This window comes from Microcaecilia unicolor, chromosome 2, assembly GCF_901765095.1.
Source record: "Microcaecilia unicolor chromosome 2, aMicUni1.1, whole genome shotgun sequence".
NCBI classification, from domain to species: Eukaryota; Metazoa; Chordata; class Amphibia; order Gymnophiona; family Siphonopidae; genus Microcaecilia; species Microcaecilia unicolor.
The window spans coordinates 627,879,076-627,903,968 of NC_044032.1; the positions used below are offsets into that span (position 1 = coordinate 627,879,076).

The 24,893-nt window shown below is 43.5% G+C and overlaps 1 protein-coding gene across 1 annotated transcript in view; it reads right to left on the reverse strand.

Annotated features, from left to right (window-relative positions):
- Nucleotides 1-23,031: 23,031 nt before the first annotated feature.
- The window catches only part of LOC115462234 (zinc finger protein 330-like), a 62,972-nt gene continuing 61,110 nt past the window's right edge, over nt 23,032-24,893 (reverse strand). Inside the window, exon 6 of the mRNA XM_030192244.1 lies at nt 23,032-23,151. Within this exon, the coding sequence (XP_030048104.1) occupies nt 23,032-23,151 (120 nt within the window). The remainder of the gene's footprint in view (nt 23,152-24,893) is intronic.

The window sequence follows — 24,893 nt, forward strand, 5'->3', positions numbered from 1 at the left end:
CAATGCAGTAGAACAGTGCTTTTCAACCTTTTTATGTTTCCAGGCACACATTTCAGTGCTTAAAGCATGTTGGCACAATCCTTGCTCTTCTGCATAATTCTTTCTCTTGCACGCTCCCATCCTTCCCATTGCTCAGTCTTCTTGCATTCAGCTTCCATCTCCTCTCCCTAACTTCCTTTCTTTACACCAAAATGAAGCACCTGGACAGATGTGTTTTCTGGAGATGTCAGGGCACACACCAGACTACTATAAATCTCTGCATAAAACTATGTACTTGCAAAAGCCTTCAGGTCACACAACACAGGCAGAAGCTGGCCAGATTACACCCCAAAACAATGGTTCCCAGCTTGTCTTGGGGGACCTCCAGCCGGTCAGGTTTTCAGAATATCTGCAGTGTATAGTTAGGAGAGAGATTTGCATGCACATTTCTTTCATGTGTATTCATTGTGGATATTCTGCAAACCTGTCTGGCTAGGCCCAGGACAGGTTTGGAATTACTGAAGTAAGAGACCATACATTAGATATAAGATTTTGTGGACAAAACTGAAATTAAAACCCTGAGAAGCCAGAATCTGCAATCAGTACACCGCTGATCAAAGGAGAAAAAAAAAAGCATTTTCTCTTGCGCCTAGTGTGTGTGGGACAATTCACCCTGGTTGTTGAGAGTTCAACTAGACAGACAGTTGACTATGGGTTTGTAGGTCAACAAGGAGATGAAAAAGGTATTTTTAATGTTGTGAAAGTGTAGGTCTATAAGGAGATTTTTTTTTTAACTTCCTGCATTTCGGTTGTTAGTTCAATTTTTGTTATTACCTCAACTTGACTATTGCAGTGGTGTTCATATTGGGTGTTCACCTTAATTTGGAAATTACAGACGGTTCAGAACACTGCCGTTTGGTTGATTTATTTGGCCTGTAAATTTGACAGGATTTCTCCATCATTCCTTGAGCTCCACTGGTTACCTGTGGAGGCTAGGGTTCCGTTCAAAATCAGTGTTAACGGCATTTAAAATTTTGTATGGGAATGCACCACTGTATATGGTGACTTTTGTGCAATTATTATTATGCCACTTTGAGATGTTTTCTCTTAGAAACTGTAACTAAGGTTAAACCTCACAAATTTAAAACAAATCGGAGAAAGGTTTTCTTCACCCAACGCATAATTAAACTCTGGAATTCGTTGCCGGAGAACGTGGTGAAGGCGGTTAGCTTGGCAGAGTTTAAAAAGGGGTTAGACGGTTTCCTAAAGGACAAGTCCATAAACCACTACTAAATGGACTTGGGAAAAATCCACAATTCCAGGAATAACATGTATAGAATATTTGTACGTTTGGGAAGCTCACCAGGTGCCCTTGGCCTGGATTGGCCGCTGTCATGGACAGGATGCTGGGCTCGATGGACCCTTGGTTTTTTCCCATTGTGGCATTACTTATGTAATCATTGTTAAACATCTTTTCCTTACTAATTGCTCAGATTTCGAGTAGTCTTCCTCTGTCCATTAGGATGTTAAATAATTATTTTTATTTCAGAGAGAGTTGAAGAGTTAAAAAATTTTTTTTTTCTAAATTTTGTGCATAGTGGAATATAATTTCGGTTTTATTTTTGATTGTAATTTTATAATTTATATGATTTTATCATTTATATATGTACTAGAAATGTTCTAGCGTTTAAAAATTTGTGATCCGCATAGAACTGAAGAGGTGATTGTGGAATATAAGTACTGGAAAGTAAAGTGAATAAAATAAGGAGAGAAGAGATTCAGGTTCCCAAAGCTGACATGCTCCTTCCACAAAACAAATAGGATCAATTCCTTTGGATGAACAGAGGATTAGGTCAAGGGTGTGCACTGGTGTGATATATTTGTGGATTAAATCTAGGCTTTCATCTCTGCTTTCTCACTGCATGAAGAATAACATTTGTCATGAAGGACAAGTTCAAGAATTTGCTAATGCCAACATACAGGACTAAATTCTATAAATAGCACCGAAAAGAATTGGCGCAGAAAAAAAGCACTAAGCGCTATTCTGTAAATAACGCTGAAAATTAGACACCGTTTATAGAATAGTGCTTAGCGCTGGGAACTGTGACTACTTTTAAGCACGATCATTTACACCTGTGAAACCCTGGTGTGAATCCCTCGTTCCTAAATGAGACACGGATCCTGTTATAACAACGCACGTAAATTAAAGGAACGCCCCTTATCTATTCATATCCTCACATGGCTGCACTCCCTTTTTGGACCTGCGCGCAATTTATAGGTGTGGATCTCAGCACCTAAATATATGTACATAAATTTTAATTAAAGCCAGTTAGCACCGATAACTGCTGTGGCCCAGTTATGGGTGCTAATTGGTTTCTTATTCAATTAAATTGTTCATGCAATTTAAAGCACACACAGAGAGGGTACAAAGTACAAGACAAAGTCCAAAACAGCAAAGAGAAAGACTTAAGAGCCTTCAAGTTAGGGACACAAATCCTTTTAATTATATATCTTGAGCAATAATCTTGTATTGATGACCCGACACTGGCTGTGTTTCGGCGCACAGCGCCTGCGTCAGGGGTCTAAGGATTTTTCTTCAGCAATTCTGGTCATAAAGGATCTGATGCACAAAACAGACACCCCCTTTTTAGTCTTCTGTGTACATCAGCAAGCTTTAATGTAAGATCTGAAGAAGTGAAAAAAGCTTATTCTTCTGTGATCAGTGGGGCACAAGCTTAAAGCGACTGCTGGGGTTAATGCTGGGTTTGGGCAGGCATGCACAGTAAGGTGCGCTCAAACCTAGCGTTAACCCCATGTTAACACCGGTGGGTTATCAATACAATAATGATGTGATTTTAAAAAATTTAACCGTAATTAATCACACAGTTAAAGGTTATTTCCCACTGCGGCTCCTTGTGACTCTGGGCAAGTGACTTAACCCTTAATTTCACCAGATACAAAATAAGTTCCTGTATATAATACATAAACCACTTTGATTATAACTACAGAAAGGCGGTATATCAAATCCCAACCCTCTTCCCTAAAGAACTGATTATCTCCCTCCCTCTCACCCCCAGATCCAACATCTGTCCCTCCCTCCCTTCCACTCCTATGAGCAGTGACACAAATTTGGTGGTTAGCAGCGTCAAGCTCTTCTCGTGGCTGCTGGAGCTCACTGCCTCAGCCATAGCTACCACTGGTGGCCCCTCCAATTCTGCTCACAGGTCTCAGCTTACTTCTGTCCCCTTCCAGTCTAACTTTAAAGGTGGTCTTCTGTTGGTCTGTCAGTGGCTGCATTGCAAATATGCTGTCTGTGGCCTGATCTGAAGCTTTCCCTCTGACCCATCCTGCCCATGCAGAAACAGGAAGTGGTCAGAGGAGGCGGGACATGTCAGAGGGAAAGCTTTTGAGCAGGCCACAGGCCTATGTGCAGTGCAGCACTGCTACTGCCACGGACCAATGCTTTTCCTCTGGCCTGTCCCGTCTCCTCTGACATGGGTTCCTGTTTCTGCATGGGTGGGATGGGTCAGAAGCTTCGGGTCAGGCTTCAGGCTGCATATGTACAACACTGTCGGGGACCAACAGAAGAACATCTTTAAGGTAGATTGGGGAGGGTGGGGGACAGGGGTTGGAAGTGGAAGGAAGAAGAGATGTTTGGAGGAGACAGGAGATGCTGCGTCGTGATTCATTTTTTAAAATCACAGTTAATGAATGCATTAATCACAGAATTAACTGCGATGAACTTGCAGCCCTAGGTTTTTTTTTTTTTTTTTCCATTTGCTAATGATAGTGGACATGATTTGCAATGAGGGTGCACTATTCGCAAAAAGTGCACACTGTTCACCAGTAGTGTGCGTGTTCTTTTGAGATGCAGGAGCTTTCTTTCTACAAGTGTGCGTGCCCTGTTTGCAATTAGTTTGCTCTATTCAGAGTACTAGCTTACTCTTGATGACATTGCCCTGAAAACAAAAAGGAAGACTAACCAAAACAAAATGAACAGTGCTGCAAACAATACAGGAAATGAATCACACATTTTTGGACTGCCCATCCCTATTTTATAGCGGTACATAGAGAAGCAATCCGTTCAGAACGCTGCCGCACGTCTTATATTCTGCCAGAACCGATATACTCATATCACCCCTCTCCTCAAGTCACTTCACTGGCTTCCGATCAGATACCGCATACAATTCAAGCTTCTCCTCCTTACCTACAAATGCACCCGGTCTGTGGCTCTCTACCCTCATCTCCCCCTATGTTCCCGCCCGTAACCTCCGCTCACAGGGCAAATCCCTCCATTCAGTACCCTTCTCCACCACTGCCAACTCCAGGCTCCGCTCATTCTGCCTTGCCTCACCTTATGCCTGGAACAATCTTCCTCAACCCCTACGCCAAGCCCCCTCCCTACCCATCTTCAAATCTCTGCTTAAAACTCACCTCTTCAATGCTGCTTTCGGCACCTAACCTTTCGAGAAATATAGTATGCCCTATCAGATTGACTCTACACTTGTCTTTTAGATTGTACACTTGTCTTTAGATTGTACACCTGTCTTTTAGATTGTAAGCTCCTTGAGCAGGGACTGTCCTTCCATGTTAAATTGTACAGCGCTGCGTAACCCTAGTAGCGCTTTAGAAATGTTAAGTAGTAGTAGTAAGCAATCAGAGACCAAGAACATGTAGCCAGTTAGATGCTTCCCTTTAATTTTTCTGGTTGCTGTAGTCTTAACATCCTGAGTGTAGAACGGTAAATGTAACTCGATTGTTTACTCTTTCAAAAAGTATAAGGTCAAGGGGATATGCCATGAAGTTACATGATAATAGTTTTGAAACAAATATGGGAAAATATTTTTTCACTCAATGAAGGGTTATGCTCCAGAACTCATTGCCAGAGGATGTGGTGAAATCAGCCAGCTTATCTGGGTTTAAAAAAGATTTGGACAAGTTCCTGGAGGAAAAGTCCTTAAACTGCTATTTAGGGGTCGATGCATGGAATCTTGCTAATTTTGAGGACTCTGCCAGGTACTTGTGACCTGGATTGGCCACTGTTGGAAGTGTATACTGGGCTAGGTGGACCTTTGGTCTGAACCAGTATGGCTGTTCTTAGTAGGTGACCATTTTATAACCTGTTTTGAAAACTGGAACCAAACAGATTCCTGGAGCTTGTTGCTGAGTGCATTTGAGGTGGTATAAAGATCTAACACACGGCTACTTACTGTTTGCTCTTTGAATATGTAACCGGCCAGCTTTTTACAGCTCGCTGTTGCATTATATTTTTGTTGAAAGAATTTGTGCAGTTAAAACCAGTGGCAAGTCTCAGTACATCAGTGTGTTCTTAAAGTTGGTTTCTGGGTCTAGAAAAAGAAAATGGGAATTTAATTTACTGAACTAAATAAGGCACATTAAAAGGAATGGCGAGGATATAGCTTGACAAAATCAATTGCTTTCAAATATATTTTTATATAGTATACCACAACATAAAACTTTCTTCAAGAAGTAGTATTTAGCCTCCCCCCCCCCCCCCAAATAGAGCCTGTAGTGGTCAGCCTTTTTAATTTTTTCTTTAAACACCTGCTACCACAGGCAAAAAAAAAATAATCCAGATAGTCAATGGCAGTTACTGGATAGTAGTGAAGTTCTGGCTAGGATTTTTGCTGTCCTAAGTTATCCATCTGAGAAAGCTTTGCCAAAGTGAAACGGTGGCTCCATTGGGCTAATAAGATAAGTGTTTTAATGCAACATTTTAACTACCACTTTTTTGTTTTACATTTAAATGATTGAGTCTACACAAACGGAGCAGGTGGGGGGAAGAGGGGGTGGTGGTTGGGAGGTGAGGATAGGGGAGGGCAGACTTATACGGTCTGTGCCCTGAAAAGGACAGGTACAAATTCAAGGTAAGGTATACACATATGAGTTTGTCTTGGGCAGACCGGATGGACCATGCAGGTCTTTTTCTGCCGTCATCTACTATGCTACAAACAAAAAAAGGGAGTTTTTAGACCAATGAAAGAAAAAGTGCCAGCACTGAAATTATGGCCATGACCGTTTGAAGGGTCTCTGAGGTCTTTTCTCCCTAAAAAAAAAAAGAGACATATATGTAGCACGTGTTATGAGGTTCACTGTTAGACCATTTAAGCGAGTGAAAGCAGTTTGGCAGCACAGTCGCAATGTTTTTGATTGCGTATTGCATATTTATTTATTTCCCACATTATCCCTATAGATCAGGCTCAATGTGGCTAACAACTTATTATAATTAGCAGTACAAAAAGTGATGCGGGATAGTATACATTAAGTAGCAATCTATATATATACTAGTAAAAAAGGCCCGTTTCTGACACAAATGAAACGGGCGCTAGAAAAGGTTTTCCTCGGATTGTGTATGTCTGAGAGAGTGTATGTGAGAGTGACTGTGTGTGAGAGAGAGTGAATATGCGAGTGTGTGAGAATGAGAGTGTGTGCGTGAGAATGTGTACAAGTGCGTATGTGAGACACGGTGTGAAAAAGAGTGTGTTTCACACAGATACAGTGTGTGCGAGAGAGAGAGAGAGTGTGTGTGAGACACAGACTCTGTGAGACTGAGTGTGAGTGACTGTGTGACACATAGAGAGTGAATGTGATACAGTGAGAGTGAGAGAGAGAAAGACATTGACTGAGAGAGAGAGAGAGTGTGTGTGTGTGACAGAGATAACCCCCCCCCCCTCTGGTGTCAGGCCCCCCTTCTCTCTCTCTGGTGTCTGAGTGTTACTGTGCAGGACGCTGAGCTCTGGCTGTGCTTCAATGAACTGACCAATCCTATTTAATAGAATGCACCTCCAACATTCTGAAGCCGAGAAACCTCATGTGGTTGGTTACTTCTGCTTGTGATGAACCCGGAAGTACGTGATGTCAATTCAGGAGATGTGGGTTTCACCACCATGCATTTAGAACGTTGGGAGTTGTGGAGGCTTCATAGAATGTTGGAGGTGCGTTTTATATAGAGATATATATATATATAAAGCAGACGCATGTGTTTGTCCGTGTCCGAACTGCTCCGGCCCCTGAAGATCTACAGCCACCAAACCCAAGTTACAGACTCTACCCGCCGTTGCCGAGGTTATTGTTTAGTTTGAAGCGATTCGGTTCACGGGGGCACTCGGGAGGGGGAGCAATATCTTCATCCATTAAATGAGTAGGCTGGTCGGAAAGTTCTTTCTTGCTGTTGCTAAGCGACAAACTGCTTGGGATAGGGTGAGGGAGAATGGTGGGGAGAAACACGGACAGCTGCTGTGCAGTTGTCCCTCTCTCATTCTCTAATACCCTCTTCCCTAATAATTTCAGTACAAGGGGGGGTTCAAAGATTGGTGGGAACAGGGTAATGAGAAAATATTAGTGCAGACTGGGGAGCGTGTGTGCTTGAATTCACTACCCCCTCCCAAGTCCATGGGATGAGACAGACTACTAAGCGACAAACTGAGGGGCAGGGTTGCCAGATGGGCGGTTTCCGCAACCCGCCGTGGGAAACTTTTGCCCGCGGCGGGTTGCGGTTTTTTGGGCTCGTTTTGTTTTTTCTGTGCGGGTTTTGGGGTGGGGCTAATGGCGACAGAGGCAGGGTTTGTGACGTTTTGGGCGGGGTTTGTTGACGTATTGGGCGGGGCGATGACGGTGGGGGCGGGGCTGATGATGGCGGGGCGGGGTGATGACGGAAGGGGGGCTGATGACGGCGGGGGCGGGGGTAATGACGGAAGGGGCGGGGTTGACGGCGGCGGGGGTGGGGTGATGATGGAAGGGGCGGGGTTGATGACGTCGGGGGTGGGGTGTGTGCGGTTTTTGAGCGGTTTTGTGTGAGAATTTTTTTTTTTTATATGGCAACCCTGCTGAGGGGTTGAGAGACTGTGACAGAGGCTGCTTGGGACAGGGTGAGGGCTCAGAGACTAGTGGGGAGAAACACGGACATCAGCAATGTAGTTGTCCCTTTCTCATTCTCTAATACTCTCTTCCATAACAATTTCAGTACAAGTAGGGCTACCATATTTTGTCCCCCCAAAAGGAGGACATGCCCCCTTTCACACCCCACCCCGCCCCTTTCACGCCCTCGCTCTGCCCCCTGTCACATTTTCCCCTCCCACCCTGTCACACACCCCGTCACGCCACCTCCCCGTCACTCTCCTCCCCTTACCTTACTACTGCCCTGGTGGTCTAGTGACCTCTTTGGGGCAGGAAAGAGCCCCCTATTTCCTTCCCGGAGCACTGCCCTGCATGCATCCTTCCTGTTCCTGATCTCGGCGCTGATTCAAAATGGCCACTGAGAGTTGAACTCTCGCGAGGTCACTTCAACTCTCGGTGGCCACTTTGAATCGGCGCCGAGATCAGGAACAGGAAGGATACATGCAGGGCAGCGCTCCGGGCAGGAAAGAGGAGGCTGTTTCCTGCCCCAAAGGTGGAAGAGGTCACTAGACCACCAGGGCAGTAGTAAGTAAGGGGAGGGGAGGCTAGCAATCTGCCTGTTTGTCCAGAAATCCAGACAAACGGGCAGATTGGCAAAACCCGCCCGGTTGCCCAGACATGTCCTCAAAAAGAGGACATGTCCAGGTAAATCCGGACATATGGTAACCCTGAGTACAGGGGTGGGGGTCAGAGACTGGTGGGAACAGGGTAGAGAGAAAGTATTGGGGTCAGGCTGGGAAGTGTGTGTATATGAATTCACTACCCTGCCAAGGGAACACTCCTTGAAAAGGGCGGGAAACTGAATTTCAGTATGCCCTTGAAAAGAAGGCTGTGTTTTGACAGGAAAGCTGTGAAAGCCAAACGGCAGGCACATGCTAGATTGAAAGAAACAACAAATCCAGAAAATCAACCTAAACAAATTGATCGGCAAAGAAAAGTTAGTGCTAGGTACGGATCCAATCTCCACATTTTTTTTGATTTAAGGGAGTATTAAACTCAATACTTGACTCTGATAACTTGTTACCAGAGTTTATCTTGTTGGGCAGACTGGATGGACTGTACAGGTCTTTATCTGCCGCTATTTACTATGTTACTATGTCAATGGCACCCTTTCTCACACACCCCTCAGCAAAACAACCCCAATCACACACCCCAGAATAGCACCCCCCACTGACACCCCTCAGTACCACACCCCCACTGACATCCGTTCTCACACACCCCAGAGTAGCACACCTCCACGCACACTCACCCCTCAGCATGCTTATACAGTGTTATTACACGGAAATAAACCTTGCTTTTCTCAATGAGTGGAGTTGAACGGGTAGATGTGAAGCGTCTGTTCACGCTTTCCAAAAATACTAGGACTAGGGGGCATGCGATGAAGCTACAATGTAGTAAATTTAAAACGAATCAGAGAAAATTTGTCATCACTCAACATGTAATTAAACTCTGGAATTTGTTGCCAGAGAATGTGGTAAAGGCGGTTAGCTTAGTGGAGTTTAAAAAAGGTTTGGGCGGCTTCCTAAAGGAAAAGTCCATAGACCATTATTAAATGGACTTGGGGAAAATCCACTATTTCTGGGATAAGCAGTATAAAATGTTTTGTACATTTTTGGGATCTTGCCAGGTATCTGTGATCTGGATTGGCCACTGTTGGAAACAGGATGCTGGGCTTGATGGACCTTTGGTCTTTCCCAGTATGGCAATACTTATGTACTTACTAACCTATTGCTGAGCAATGCCAGCGGGGACAGCTAGTAACAAAGTAAATAAGGATTGAGTATTGCAATATGTAATATGGAAATCAATGCTAGATGCAAAATGGTAACAATTTTATAGTCATCCACATATAGTAACAATTAGAATGGAACTGAGAAATTGGAATAATTGTCCAGTTAGGGGGTTAATTATGATCAACCGTGAGAAATTGCTTAAACAGAGAGTGGTTTAAAGGTATTTCTGGAATATCAAATAGGCTCTCACCTGATGAATTTCGGGAGGGAATTCCACCGTTTGGTACAGAGCTAAGGGAATCCTGATATGTAGATTGCAGGGGCGTAGCCAGACTTCAGCGGGAGGGGGGGGTCCAGAGCCTGAGGTGAGGGGGCACATTTTAGCTCCCCCCTGGCACCGCCGACCCCCCCCCCCCCCCGCCATTGCCAACCCCCGCCGCCACCACCACCACCAACTTTGACGACCCCCTTTCCCGCCGTCAACCCTCCCCCACCGCCGCTGTCATAGCCTACCTTTGCTGATGGGGGACCCCAATCCCCGCCAGCCGAGGTCCTCTTCTTCCCGCACAAGGCTTCGTTCTATTTTTGACGTGCTGCATGTTGTACGTGCAGGACGTTAGACTCACAGAAACAGAATGAAGCCTTGCAGATCAGCTGATCTGCAAGGCTTCGTTCTGTTTCTGTGAGTCTGACGTCCTGCACGTACAACATGCAGGACGTCAAAAACAGAATGAAGCCTTTGCGGGAAGAAGAGGACCTCGGCTGGCGGGGATTGGGGTCCCCCACCAGCAAAGGTAGCCCACGGCAACGGTGGGGGAGGGTTGGCGGCAGGAGGGGGGGTCGAGAGGGTCGTCGTCAGGGGGGTCCAGGGCCAAATCTACGGGGGCCCTGGCCCCCTGGCCCCATGTAGCTACGCCACTGGTAGATTGAATTGTAGATCACAAATTTTTGTGACTGGGATAGTAGAGGGTTAGATAATCTCTTGAACCAGGGAGAGCGTTGCAAAGTGGGGGGGATCAATTAAAGATTGCATATAATCAGGGGGTTAAGCCACATAGAGTTTTGAAAACAAATGTACATAGTTTGAATGTTATTCTGGCTTTGATCGGGAGCGAGTGTAACTTTATAAGCAAGTGGGCTGTACTTTCGAATCTCATAGCTTTGTAGACTAATCTGGCTGCTTTGTTTTCAGCTGGCTGCAGTTTTTTCAAGGAAGATTCCTTACAGCCAGCAGTAATCGAAGTGTGATAATACTAATGTTTATACTAAGGTTCTAAACATATCATTAGGGAAGAGATGCCTGATTCTTTTTAGCTTCCACTTTGCTTTAAAGGTTTTTGTGACTCCAGTACGTTATTAATTGTGAAGTTTTCACAGTTTATGAAACGGTGAGTGTTAGTTAATAACAGAACATAGCGCCCGTGCATTATTGCATATTTAGTTGAGTGAAATTTCATGTGGACAAATTCAAAGTGATGCACATTGCAAAGAATAATCTGAATTATAGTTACCTGATTCTAGGGTCCGCCTTGGGGAGGTCAGCACCCAAGAAAATGATTTAGGTGTCGTTGTAGATAATACGCTGAAATCTTCTGCCCAGTGTGTGGCAGCAGCCAAAAAAGCAAACAGGATGTTAGGAATTATTAGGAAAGGTATGGTAAATAAGACCAAAAATTCTATAGTGCCTCTGTATCACTCCATGGGGCGACCTCACCTTGAGTATTGCATTCAGTTGTGCTCACTGTATCTCAAAATAGACGTAACAGAATTAGAAATGTGTCTTATCTTTCAGTTGCCTGAGTCCACTGCGCGCTCTTATGAGGTTGTGATCTTACGAGCTTCTTGTCCTACTATCCCTCTTTTGGAGTCCGATAAGAAATTGTATAACATACTGCTAGCTGTTGCCTTGCATTTAATTGTCTCCAATTGGAAAAATAATGTGTACCTGAATTATAATGAATGGTGGAGTTATGTATGCGTGATCAGGAAATATGAAACAATTTTGGCCCAAAGGCGTCGAAACATTAAGTCTGTTTTGAAGACCTGGGCTCGTTTGGACCTCTTTTGTCGGGAGTCGCATAGCACTCCTTGACCTTGTGTATCCCTGCTATTTGACTCCAGGTATTGCCATGGAACTCTGATTGTGTTACGCTGATCTTTTTTTTTTTTTGTTTATTTCCGTGGGGGGGGGGGGGGGGGGTTGTTTGATTTTGTGTTTACTTTTGTATTATCTGTATGACAAAACCTTTAATAAAAACATAGAAATAAAGGTTTGTCTACGCACCTTGGACTGAAAAAAGGTTCAAAGAAGAGCGACCAAAATGATAAAGGGGGGATGGAACTCCTCCCATATGAGGAAAGGCTAAAGAGTTTAGGGTGCTTCAGCTTAGAAAAGAGATGGATGAGGGGAAATATGATTGAGGTCTACAGTATCCTGCGCGATATAGAATGAGTAGAAGTGAATCACTTTTTTACTCATTCCAAAAGTACAAAGACTAGAGGACACTCAAGGAAGTTACGTGGATATACTTTAAAAACAAATAGGAGGAAGTATTTTTTCACTCAGTGAGCTCTGGAACTCTTTGCCGGAGGCTGTAGTAACACCGGTTAGCGTATTTGGTGAACTGGAACCGCTCTCATAGATCTCTTCCCCAATATGACCCTGAAGCAGCTAGAGTCTTGATTTACAGCACAGTGAAACGTCTGGCCACCGTTGGTCAGGGCAGATCTGGATGAGGCAATTGAGGACTTCATGCGAAAGCACAACACAAGCTAAGTCCATTTTGGTGAACGTATATAACTGTGTCTGCAAATGATGACAAGTAAGAGCGAGATCTAAGATATTGAGCGCCCCATTAATCTGTTTCACATCACGCACACATATACGTAAGGAGGTTTTTTAAGCCGATGATAAATATCTAATCCCTTGAAATGACCGAGTAATCGGCAAACGGGACTGATTTGGTACCGTAAGGGATATTAATAAACCTTGGTACTTTGAGGCTTTTTCCTCCATCAATGATCATTGAAGAATGAGCATTTACATATCTTTTCTTAAACAGTGGAGTTGCAATTTAAACAAAATTGGGCAAAGCGTTTTGCATCCAACACATAATAAAGCTGTGGAGTTTGTTACTTGAAGATGTGGTCATGGCATTTGGCATACCTGGATTTAAAAGTTCCTGGAGGAAAAGTCCCTAAACAATTAGTAGGCAGGTAGACTTGGGAAAGGCACCTCTTGTCTCTGAATGTTAGAAATAAAGACTGAATCTACTCTACCCTCGGGGGATCTACCAGGTATTTCCATGTGACCTGGATTGTCTACTATTTGAGCAGATTGCTGGGCTTGATGGACCTTTGGTATGAGCCTTTATTGCAAATCCTGTGTCCGTATGTTAATACTCCCTCACACTCGTAGGAAGTTCCATTGACATGGGATCTTCCTGTAAGTTGCTGTCATGAAATTCTGCTGATTTTAGGATTGCATCTCAGGCCATAAAATACAGTATAGCATAGTACTTCATTCACAGCCAGTTGGCGGGTGAGCTGGCCTACATAAGAGGTTTTTAAGAAAGTCTTTGTGTTTTTCCTCCCACTGTGCATCTGAGAAAAAAATGTTTAATTTGAACGGCATGCAGAGGGGGCTGTGTATCGAATGAAAACAGAGGCGCCTCTGTCATTTTTCCCATATCTAATAGGAAGACGAGATAAGCTTGTCGAGGAGGAGGCAGGGATATATGGGCATTTAAGAGCCAAGCACAAAACCTCTCCAGCTTTAGGATACAATAACGGATTGAAGAGTGCTAAGTGTGACGCTTTTTCTTTCCTCCCTTCCCAGGTCTCATCTGAAGCCCTGGAATATGCGTTTTCAAATCTCTTTGGCCTGTCTGTTCATGTCCACCCAAGGCTAGTTTGTCAGTCTTTCTGTGCAGGCCATTTAGGGATAAAAGGCAGCAGCAGACAAATTGAAAGATTTACACTTTGTTTTCTGTTTCTTTCCTGTATTAGAAGAATGTCCTATTCTTAACATTTCACCACTATAAAGATTAGATATACCAAATACTTTTCCCATACATGCAAAGTAGATCTGGTCTTACGTAGTAAATGCAGTTTCCTTAGCATCCCTCCGGACCGGCCCAGGATTGGACTGATGGGTTGTGCTCGCCTACCAGCAGGTGGACAATTTCTCCATTGATCAAATAGCTGTTGTATATAGAATGGTGACAAAAGCAAGCAGATCAGATGCACAAAGTAACATGCGTCAAATTGGAATTACCGCCTGGCTACCGCGTGCCCCGAAGGTAATTCCATTTTCGATGTGTGTCCAAAACGCGGCAGAAATTTTCTGTCACCTGGCACTTACCCGGCGGTAATTGGCAGCATACGCACGCTGACGATTACCGCCCGGTTAACGCGTGAGACCTTACTATTAAGTTAATGGGTGGTGGTAAGGTCTTATGCCAAAAATGGATGCGTGCTGGTTTTAATTTTGCCACATGTCCATTTTCGGCCACAAAAAAAAATAGGCCTTTTTTTTCAGGCACGCTGAAAAATGGACCTGTGCGTGTCCAAAAACACGTGCCCACATCAGCGCTGGCACGCCATAGTTAAAGGGCCCCTAAGAGCGCAAAATACCCAGCTTCTGACTTTACCTGATCTATAGGTTAAGCCTTTTCTCCCCTCCCCCGCCATCTCTCTTCCCCTCCCCACTCCCCTCACCTCTCTCATTCCCCCACATTGGTCACCGGTGGTGGTGGAGGCGGCGGCAGCAGCAGCAGTATGACACGCTGACTGTGGGCAGGACATGGCAGAAGAAGAGCCAGGGGCTGGCTAAATTCAGCCTGTCATGCTGCTGCCATTTCCAAATAAACTTTACAGGACCGTAGTGGGGGGGGGGGGGGGGGGTGAGAGGTTAGGGAGCAGTGTTGGACCCACAGGGAAAGGGACAGAGGAGGGGGGTGAAAGAGAGACTAGATGGGGGGGGGGGAGAGAAGGGGCACTGGAGTGATGTAATGGAGGGGGGCCACCGCTAAAGCAAGTTGGCCCAGGGCACCACTTTTCCCTTGAGCCAGCCCTGAACATGCAAACCAAGAAAGCCCGACACTGGCCGAGTTTCGCCCATGTAAGGGCTGTGTCGGGGGCTAGAAAATATTAAAATATAACAATTATTACATGTTAGTAAAAATGATATTACCCTGTATCTCATCTGATTGCTTTTTTCGTCATCTTGGAGTTTGTGGATCGATTGTTTTTTTTCAATGGGCAGTTATATGACTTTATGAAGAGAAGGGTACTTCTGATTGGGATCGGGGAGATCAAGGTTTGTTAAAAAAAGTTTCATATGGGAGTTGGAACAGGATTGATTTCTAGATTATATCGAGCATTGTTATTTAGTCAACCCATATCCCAACAATATGAGAAGAGGTGGGAGAAATTGCTCAATGTTCCTTTATCAACCACACAGTGGCATAGGATTTATAAGGGCCTAACGAGAGTCACCATTGCATCTAACTATATTGAACATGGATATAAAATGCTATTCCAATGGTACTATACCCCAGCCAGATTATATAAGATGTTCGGCAAGGGGAAGAAAGAGTGTTGGAGAGGCTTCTCTGTTCAAGGTTCTTTTGAACACATCTGGTGGCTCTGTCCCAAAATTCAGCCCCTATTGGCTGATGATTGCAGAGATGTTTCACGAGATGACAGGACTCTACTGTGTGCCAAGTATTCTGAATTTCCTGCTTAATGTCTATCCAGCACATTGGGAAGATACCAAAGGACAACTGCTGATGCTGGTGGTGTCAGCGGCTCGCCTTTGCGTGGCGGCAGCCTGGCGAAAGCTAGAGCCTCTTAATAAGGAACAAGTGATGCAAAAACTAGACTATTTATATCTGATGTCCAAACTAATGACATTGAAGCATGATCGGATAGGTCACTTTTATGCAGTATGGAAGCCATAACAGAGGTGGAGAAGTACTGTCTTGCAGTGAACTTTATATTGTTTGAACACTTTCGGTTTACCTTAATTGAGCAAGTGGGGGGAGGGGGAAGGAAGTTTGTGCCGTTACCTATATTGCTACTGAACCAATCACTGATGTTATTCCGTATCAATGCAATTTGAATAAAGCATTAAAAAACACCAACCGCTTTGCAATACAGTTTTTTTGCAGCAAAATTTATAGCAGTTTAATTATGTAGCCTGGGACTGTAACATAAAACATACCAAGTCCTGACTGCACACTGAACCAGCAGGTGTTAATGTAAAAATATATTCTGCAAAAAAAAACCCAAAGGTGATACAAAGTGCTCACAAACCAAGGAACAAAAGGAAAAAAAAATAAAAGTGAGAACCACAGCACAGTTTATAACAATGCCAGGCATATTAACTAAAAAAAAAAAAAAAAAATACAAAAATCACTTGAAACCTATACAGCAAATCTACCATTTCTATAATGATGCCAGTTTCCAAATTCACACAATGAGCCTATCTAAAAAAAAAAAAGGCAGCACCATAAATATTGCGGCAGGCCCTAGAACATCCATACGCTTACTGGGAAAACTGAACAAGTCTTTTCATAAAGGCAGTTAATATCTCTCTATATAAAACGCACCTCCAACATTCTAATGAAGCCTCAAGTTTCCCAACATTCTAAATGTGTCATGGTGTAGATCGCTTTTTCTCCATGAGTGTCTGCCCCGCCCTCGCGTCACAACGTGACCCCTTGGGATCTCCTGCTTCTTTTCCAAAACACCTTGACGGGGGGGGGGGCCCTGCTGCACACTCTCATTCTTTCTCACACACACACTCTCACACAGACAGCCTCAAACTATGTCACACACATCCACACTCGCACATTCACTCTGTCTCTCTCTCTCACACGGTCACTCTCACACACACTCAAACATACACACTCCGCTGAAAACCTTGCTAGCGCCCGTTTCATTGGTCTCGGAAACGGGCCATTTTTACTAGTATCCCAATAAATAAACAGGTTGGAGTAGAGATCCCTATGTAGAAAATGCAAGCTAACTGAATACCTGACTTCTGCCATACACTCACCAAGCACAGATTAAAGTAATCACAAACTAAATATAGAAAATGTAGTCAACATTAAACCGAAACTCAAGAAAGCCAGACTCTGCATGTAGTCAACACCAGAGATATAGAAAGAGATACATTTCCTCTTGTACTGTGCAATATTCTAATCAGTAAATTGAAAATATTTTTTTTTAAAGCTTTGTTGCCTGACCTTTTTTGTTTCTAATCATGTTGGTCCCAGTCTCTGGTTTCTGTTTTTCTCTATCTTAGCTCTTTCTAGGATCTCCAATCCATCTGCCATGTCTTCCTCCTTTCATCTCTCTTTCACTCTCATCTTGGATGTCAATTTTTCCCTTTTAGCCTTCTTATATTTATTTTTTATCTGCACTATACACTTGTATTTCACTTCTCCTTCCAGTCCTATCCAGTCCTTAGGCTGCCTCGGTTTACTCGCTTTTTAAGCCCTTACCTCAGCCCTCTATTTCCCACCATCTTCTTCCACAGCCTATTATTTCATTTATTTAGATTATTTGATGTACCTCTCTTCTGGTATATCCCTCAGTCTTTCACTAACTCTACCCTTGTGTCCAAAATATCTCTCCCAATTCCAGTGTTCCCCCTCCCCCCTCTCAGGGTCTCCTTATCTCCCTTCTCTCTCTCCCTATACTCGTATCCCCCCTCTGTCTCCCTGTGCCCGAAATACATCATCTTCCCTTCCTATTCCCCCTCCTCACCCATGGTCTCCCTATGGGCCTCCCCCCATGTCTAGTATCTAGCCTCCTGGCCTGTGTACAGCTTCTCCCTGTGCTTCCAATCATCCAGCATCTCCTTTCTGTTTTCCTATTTCCACATCCTGTGTCCAACATATCTCATCCTCCTCAATAGCCCTCATCCCTGTGTCTAGTGACTTCCTAGGTCCCCCTCACCATGTCCAGTGACTCCTTTCTGTCCTCCTTATCCAGCATCTCCTCTCCATAGTCCTCCCCACCCCATAATGCACATCCTCTGTCTTTTTCCTCCCTCTGCCATGTGGTCCCAGCATTGCCACTCTGTTCTCCTATCTCCCATCACTGTTTCCTCTAAGCTGAGCAGGAGTCCTCCATCTTTAGTCCTGCCAGTGGTGGGGGGTGCTGTTTCACGATCATACTTTCAATGATAAGACAGGCAAGCTCTGTAGGGCTGCAGGGAACCTGCCTGCCCATAGTGATTGGAAATACATTATTGAAGCCCCCCCCCCCCAGTGGCAGCAATGCTTTAGCTCATGAAGTCTTACAACCCCTTTGTGTGTGGTTTTGTGTCTGCAATTTGAAGCATAGAGAAGAGGGAAGAGTTAGTTTGAAAGTTTCCTAATTGCTGTGCTCCAGTGTATCAATGGTTCAATGCTGCAGAAGCTGGAACTGCTCTTCTAGAAATATATTAGGTCATTTTGGGGAGGGACTTTATTTCTCTGGATCTCCCAGTGGGATCTGGCCCGTTGAAGTTTTTTTTGTCTTTCATTGGTTTCTCTCTCATGCCAAATTTGGTCCCATTCATTAAATTTTTGTAGAGTTGTTTTGCCCCCAACACAGACAGATGTTCTCAACATCTTGGATATAATTTGTTTACAATATTCAGTAGGGTTGGAAAGAATAAAATGAGACATCTGACGAAGTGGACTCTCACGCTTGAAAGCCTATGTCTCTATTAAATCTGTTGGTCTATAAGGTGCCATCAGCCTCAAGTCATTGTTGAACAGGTCAGTAACTCGCTGTTTGGCCTCTTGCCGGTGGGCGTCATGCACTCTGGTACAGCACTAGAAACCTGGAATATCCTCACTGTAGGTATGGACTAACTTTGAATGTTTTCCTAGGAATGTTAGTTACCTCAAGATAAAAATAAAGGCTGGACACTACTAGATTTTAAATGCTCCAGAATGTTTTCAGTTAGTTCAAAGATGGCAGACACTGATGCAATGTGGAGAAATGGTTACGCACTTGAGTTGAAATTCGGACCACACCCTGAGGCAGCGAATTGCAAAACATGCCGCATGTAGGTGGAGGCGTCCGTGTACTGCATTTTATGTAATCTTGTGTGGAAGATATGCAAGTGACACAAATTGAAGCTGTAAGGCGTTTTAAAGCATGAAGATATAAACTCAAAATTATTTTCTAAGAATAAAGTTTCATATGGTTGGAATACAAAAAAGAAGTTTGGATTTGAATGTTGTTACAAACAGACTTAATGATGAAACTGCTGGGTTTAAGTTTATTTACATACAGAGTTACCTTTGCTGATTGTTAGACCAATTAAGGAAATTTAGTTGACACCCTAGTGCATAAATCTGTGCACCCCCATTTACACCAACGAAAACATGGAGTAAATACCAGTACATAGATTTAGGCTCAGAGGGCCATTTTCTGCAACAGTGCGTGTAAATTTTGGAACACCCACGAATCGTCCATTTCTCCACCTATAACCATGCCCCTTTTTGCCTGTGCGCATTAAAATTTAGGCACAGTGCGTTACAGAATATACTTAGCAATTTGCACATATAAATTCTAATTATTGTCAATTAGTGCTCATTACAAACATAAGAACATAAGAGTAGCCATATTGATTCAGACCAATGGTCTATCTAGGCCAGGATCCTGTTTCCAACAGTGGCCAGTCCAGGTCATTAGTACCTGGGAGAAACCCAAATCGTGGCAACATTCCATGCTACAAATCCCAGGGCAAGCAGTTGCTTCCCCATGTCTGTGTCAATAGCAGACTATGGACTTTTCCTCCAGGAACTTGTCCAAACCTTTCTTTAAACCCAGATACGCTAACTGCTGTTACCACATCTCTGGCAAAGAATTCCAGAGCTTAACTATTTGTTGAGTGAAAAAATATTTCCTCCTATATGTTTTAAAAGTATTTCTATGCAACATCCTTGAGTGTCCCCTAGTCTTTGTACTTTTGGAATGAGTAAAAAAAAATCGATTTACTTCTTGTTCTACAGCACTCGGGATTTTGTAGACGTCAATCATATGTCCCCTCATCCGTCTCTTTTCCAAACTGAAGAGCCCTAACCTCATACGAGACGAGTTCCGTCACGTTTATCATTTTGGTCGCTCATCTTTGAACCTTTTCTAATTCCACTATATCTTTTTTTAGATATGGCAACCAGAACTGAACGCAATACTCAAGGTGAGGTCGCACCATGGAGTGATACAGAGGCATTATAGTATTTTCAGTCTTATTCACCATCCCTTTCCTAGTAATTCCTAGTGTCCTGTTTGCTTTTTTGGCCACCACTGCACACTGGGAAGAAGATTTCAGTGTATTATCTACAACTAGTAAAAAAGGCCCATTTCTGAAGGCAAGGAAACGGGCCCTAGGCAGGCAATTTCTCTCCCCCCCCCCCCCCCCGCGCTACTGCCCCCTCGCCCCCCCCCATGCCGGCAAAAAACGCCCCCCGCCGCGGCGGCGCCGTTCTGGACTACCTGTGCTGACGGGGGACCCAAACCCCGACAGCCGAAGTGCTGTTGTGCCCTTCGCATTGTTCGTCTTCTCTGGAATTTCCTCTGCGTGCGTCTGCGTGCATCTGACGTCAGACGCACGCAGAGAAACTTGCAGAGAAGATGAACAACGCGAAGGGCACAACAGCACTTCGGCTGTCAGGGGTTTGGGTCTCCTGTCAGCACAGGTAGTCCACAACGGTGCCCGGGGGGGGGGGGGGTCGAGGGGGCCGTAGCACAGGGGGTGACAGATGATTCCGAGGCAGGGGGAGGAGTAGTTTCCCTACTCCTCACCTTGCCTTCGAATCAGCTGTCGTGACGTCAGTGATGTCAGTGCGTGTCTACCTAGCAGACCACCACCTCCATGGAGCCACAGTCCCAAGCACAGAACGTTGGAGGTGAGAATTATTATATAGGACAACGCCTAGATCTTTTTCTTGAGTGCTGACCCCCAAGGTGGACCCTAGCATCAGGTAACTATGATTTGGATTCTTTCCAATGTTCATCACCTTGCATTTGTCAATATTCAATGTCATCTTCCATTTGGATACCCAGTCTTTCAATCTCATAAGGTTTTCCTGCAATGTTTCACAGTCCGCACGTGTTTTAACAACCTTGAATAGTTTTATGTCATCTGCAAATTTAATCACCTCGTTCCGATTTCCATATCATTTAAAAATATGTTAAACAGCACCGGTCCCAGTACTGATCCCTGTGGCACTCCACTGTTCACCCTCCGCCATTGAGAGAAATGACCATTTAACCCTACCCTCTGTTTTCTGTCCGATAACCAATTCCTAATCCACACCAGAACCTTGCCTCCTGTCCCATGACTCTTTAATTTTCTCAGGAGTCTCTCATGAGGAGCTCTATCAAAATCTTTCTGAAACTCTAGATACACTGTTTCAGCTGGCTCACATTTATCCACATATTTATTCACGCCAAAAGAATGAAGCAAGTTAGTGAGGCAAGACTTTCCTTGGCCGAACCCATGCTGACTCTGTCCCATTCAAAAGAAAAACACAAAAGAGAAACAGGTGGAAACACAACTTCAAGAGATCAATCCAGGACAAGAGTGAGGTGCTCCAAAACAAACTTTATTGAGGACCCAACACGGTCCGTGTTTCGGTTTTTAAAAAAACCTTCATCAGGGGTCAATCAGTAGTTGCACTGGAGATATACTGACAGACAAAGGAGCTCATAAGAATGTGGTCTCTTGAATAAGGAGTATTGCCGCGTACCCACAGTTTCAATTTGACCCCTGATGAAGGTTTTTTTAAAAACCGAAACACGGACCGTGTTGGGTCCTCAATAAAGTTTGTTTTGGAGCACCTCACCCTCTTGTCCTGGATTGATCTCTTGAAGTTGTGTTTCCACCTGTTTCTCTTTTGTGTTGAACTTTTGTGGAAATTTTGGACCTTTTTTTTACGTCTGTCCCATTAAAACCATGTTTGTGTATGTGTTCTGTAATTTTATTCTTTATAATATCGGGCTTTTACCGCTCTGTAATTCCCCGGATCATCCCTGGAACCCTTTTTAAAAAATCAGTGTCACATTATTGCTTGTTAAGTGCTGTTAACAACGCTGATTGGCTTGTTAAGCCAGTTAAATTACGCGCATCGTTATAGATTACACTTGGATTCCAGCGAGGCGTGCTAAATAGAAGCTGGAGGATAAGCACATAAGCACTGCCACGCTAGGAAAAGACCAAAGGTCCATCAAGCCCAGCACTCTGTCTCCGACAGCGGCCAATCCAGGCCACAAGAACCTGGCAAAAACCCCAAATGTAATAATGATCAATGGACTTTTCCTTCAGGAATCTGTCCAAACCCCCTTTAAACTCAGCAAGGCCAGTTGCCGTCACTACCTTCTCCGGCAATGAGTTCCAGAGTCTAACCACACGGTGAGTAAAGAAAAACTTTCTCCAATTTGTTTTAAACCTATGACATTCTAATTTCATCTTGTGTCCCCTGGTTCTATTATTGTTAGAAAATGTAAGCAAACGCTTCACATCTGTCCGCTCTACCCCACTCATTATTTTGTAGACCTCTATCATATCACCCCTCAGCCGCATTTTCTCCAGGCTAAAGAGTCCTAGCCGTCTTAACCTCTCCTCATAGGGTAGGTGTCCCATCCCTTTTATCATAATGCTGCCGAAAATTCATAGATTGCTTTGCAGCTATCTGGATAGTGCTGGGGGTGGAGCAAGGGTGTTCAGCCTAACTGTAATGGAGAGCTTGCAGTGTTCAGCTGCTCTCCATAGAACTAAGTTGTGTAATATTACGCTGTATTTTTAGCTTAGCTGTCACATGCACAGTCAGTGCTGCTGAATACATACATTTTAAAAAGCTGTGGTTTAATTATTGACCTGTTAGTATTTAAACTGTTTTATTTTTTGTATTTATATGTTTTTTTTAATTGAACTTGTAAGAATTCTTATGTGTACCATGTCCTTTTAACGAACACATGTCATCGGGGAGGATACTGTTACCATATTGTAGTTCAGTTCATCTAATTAGTTACTGCCCATGAGAGATGTAAAGTACACATTTCCTCATGTCCGGAAATTTTCTAAAGCTGTCCTGTTCCGCTGTGACTGCTTCATATTTTTATTATTTTATTTATTTATATACGGTATACAACTAAGCCGTTTCCAGTAAAACATTATAACACAGTTAACATTTTAAGTATCTTTGCATCAGAATTACAGAGAAGGAAAGCACTGTCAAGCCAGTCCACTACCTTAGAGAAAAGCCTCCACAAATAACTGAATCTTAAGGAGTTTTTTTTAAATTGCAATGCTCGAGCACATAGACGCAGCTGTCCCACTAGTGCATTCCACCTTTGGATTCCTGCTATTGAAAAAGCAGCGGGTTTTGTATCACAATAATGCACTTGCAGAACTGGATCCAAAGAGAGCCTCATTGCCGACTCTGATCTTAAATTTCTTCCTGGGCAGTACACAGAAAACTCTTCCTTCAAATATTTTGGTGCGCAAAGCCTGGTGCACAAAACACAGGGTTTTAAATTTCACTCTGTATTGCACTGGCAATCAGTGGAGGCACTTTAGAATTGGTGTTTTGTGCTCCATCCACGAAATGCCCACCCACCACAAGCCTTACCGCATCATTTTTTATAATTTATTACATTTGATATACCGTTTCTCCTGTAGTCAAACAAAACTGGTTTACAATTTAAATGAAAAACAATTAAAAGACAACATTTACATAAAATACAAGGAACTCCATAATTGATAGTAAAGCTCAACCGCTTGAGACCAAACACTCAATAACACAGACATTTTCCCAATTCAGATCAGTCACAATTAATAAAATCTTAAATACAACGATGTTATCATTGATGTAGAAACATCAAATTATTTCCTTTCTCCCATTGCAGAGATCGGTCAGAAAACTGAAAGACACTCTGAAGCCAGATTGAAGCACCAATTACTATCTGAAGGCCAAATTGAAAAAATAAGTTTTTAAGAGTGCTCCAGCCTCAGATTTTGAAGAAGTGAACTCCAGAGGGCAGGTGCAAGGAAGAAAAATGCTGAGGAGCGTGTAGACTCCCATCTTCCCTTCAATGGTGTGGGCAGGACAAGCCTATTTTTGGTTAAGGAACGAAGTGTTCGGGAATGTGCATAAGGAACAACCTGAGATAGTGGAATTAGAAAAGATACAGAGAAAGGGCAATGAGAATGATAAAGGGGATGGGACGACTTCCCTATGAGGAAAGGGTGAAGCAGCTAGGGCTGTTCAGCTTTGAGAAAAGACAGCTGAGGGGGAGATATGATAGAGGTCTATAAAATAATGAGTGGAGTGGAACGGGTAGACTTGAATCATTTGTTTACTCTTTCCAAAAAAACTAGGACTAGGGGGCACACAACGAAGCTAGAAAGTAGTAAATTTAAAACAAATCAGAGAAAATATTTCTTCACTCAACATGTAATTATACTCTGGAATTCATTGCTAGAGAATGTAGTAAAAGCAGTTAGCTTAGCGGGGTTTAAAAAAAGGTTTGGAGGGCTTCCTAAAGGAAAAGTCCATAGACCATTATTAAAATGGACTTGGGGAAAATCCACTGCTTATTTCTGGGATAAGCAGCATAAAATGTACTTTTTTGGGGTCTTGCCAGATACTTCTGACCTGGATTGGCCACTGTTGGAAAACAGGATGCTGGTCTTGATGGACCTTCGGTCTGACCCAGTATGGCAATAGATATGGACTTACATAGGAAGGAGTAGCTGTATGCAAACATTTTATGTCATTATGAGAATTTTGTACTTGATCAGATATTCAGTTGGAAGCCAATGCAGGTGTTGCAGTAACGGAGAAATATAGTTGTATCGCTTTGCATTACATATAATATGTGCTGCAGTGTTGTGAAAAGCTAAAGACGTTTAATATTGGCCCTAGTGATACCTGCATAAATAGAGTTTCAGTAATCATAGCGGGAATTTAGATAAGCATAACACAGAGAGGAGAGTGAAGCTGAGTCCAGATTGTTACGAAGTACTCTGAGATGACTAAGAAAGAAAAAAAAAACCCCCTGATTTCAAAACTTGAAATATTTGAGGCGTGAAGGATAACTCGGAGTCCAGAAGTATCCCTAGGTATCTAAAAAGTGACAGGATTTACTTGTCTATCAAAAAGCACCGGTGTCAGTGAAGGGATAAAGGAAAAGCCTGTAATCCAGCAGGTTGTTTTTTTTTGGGGGGGGGGGATTGAGTATCAAAAAGTG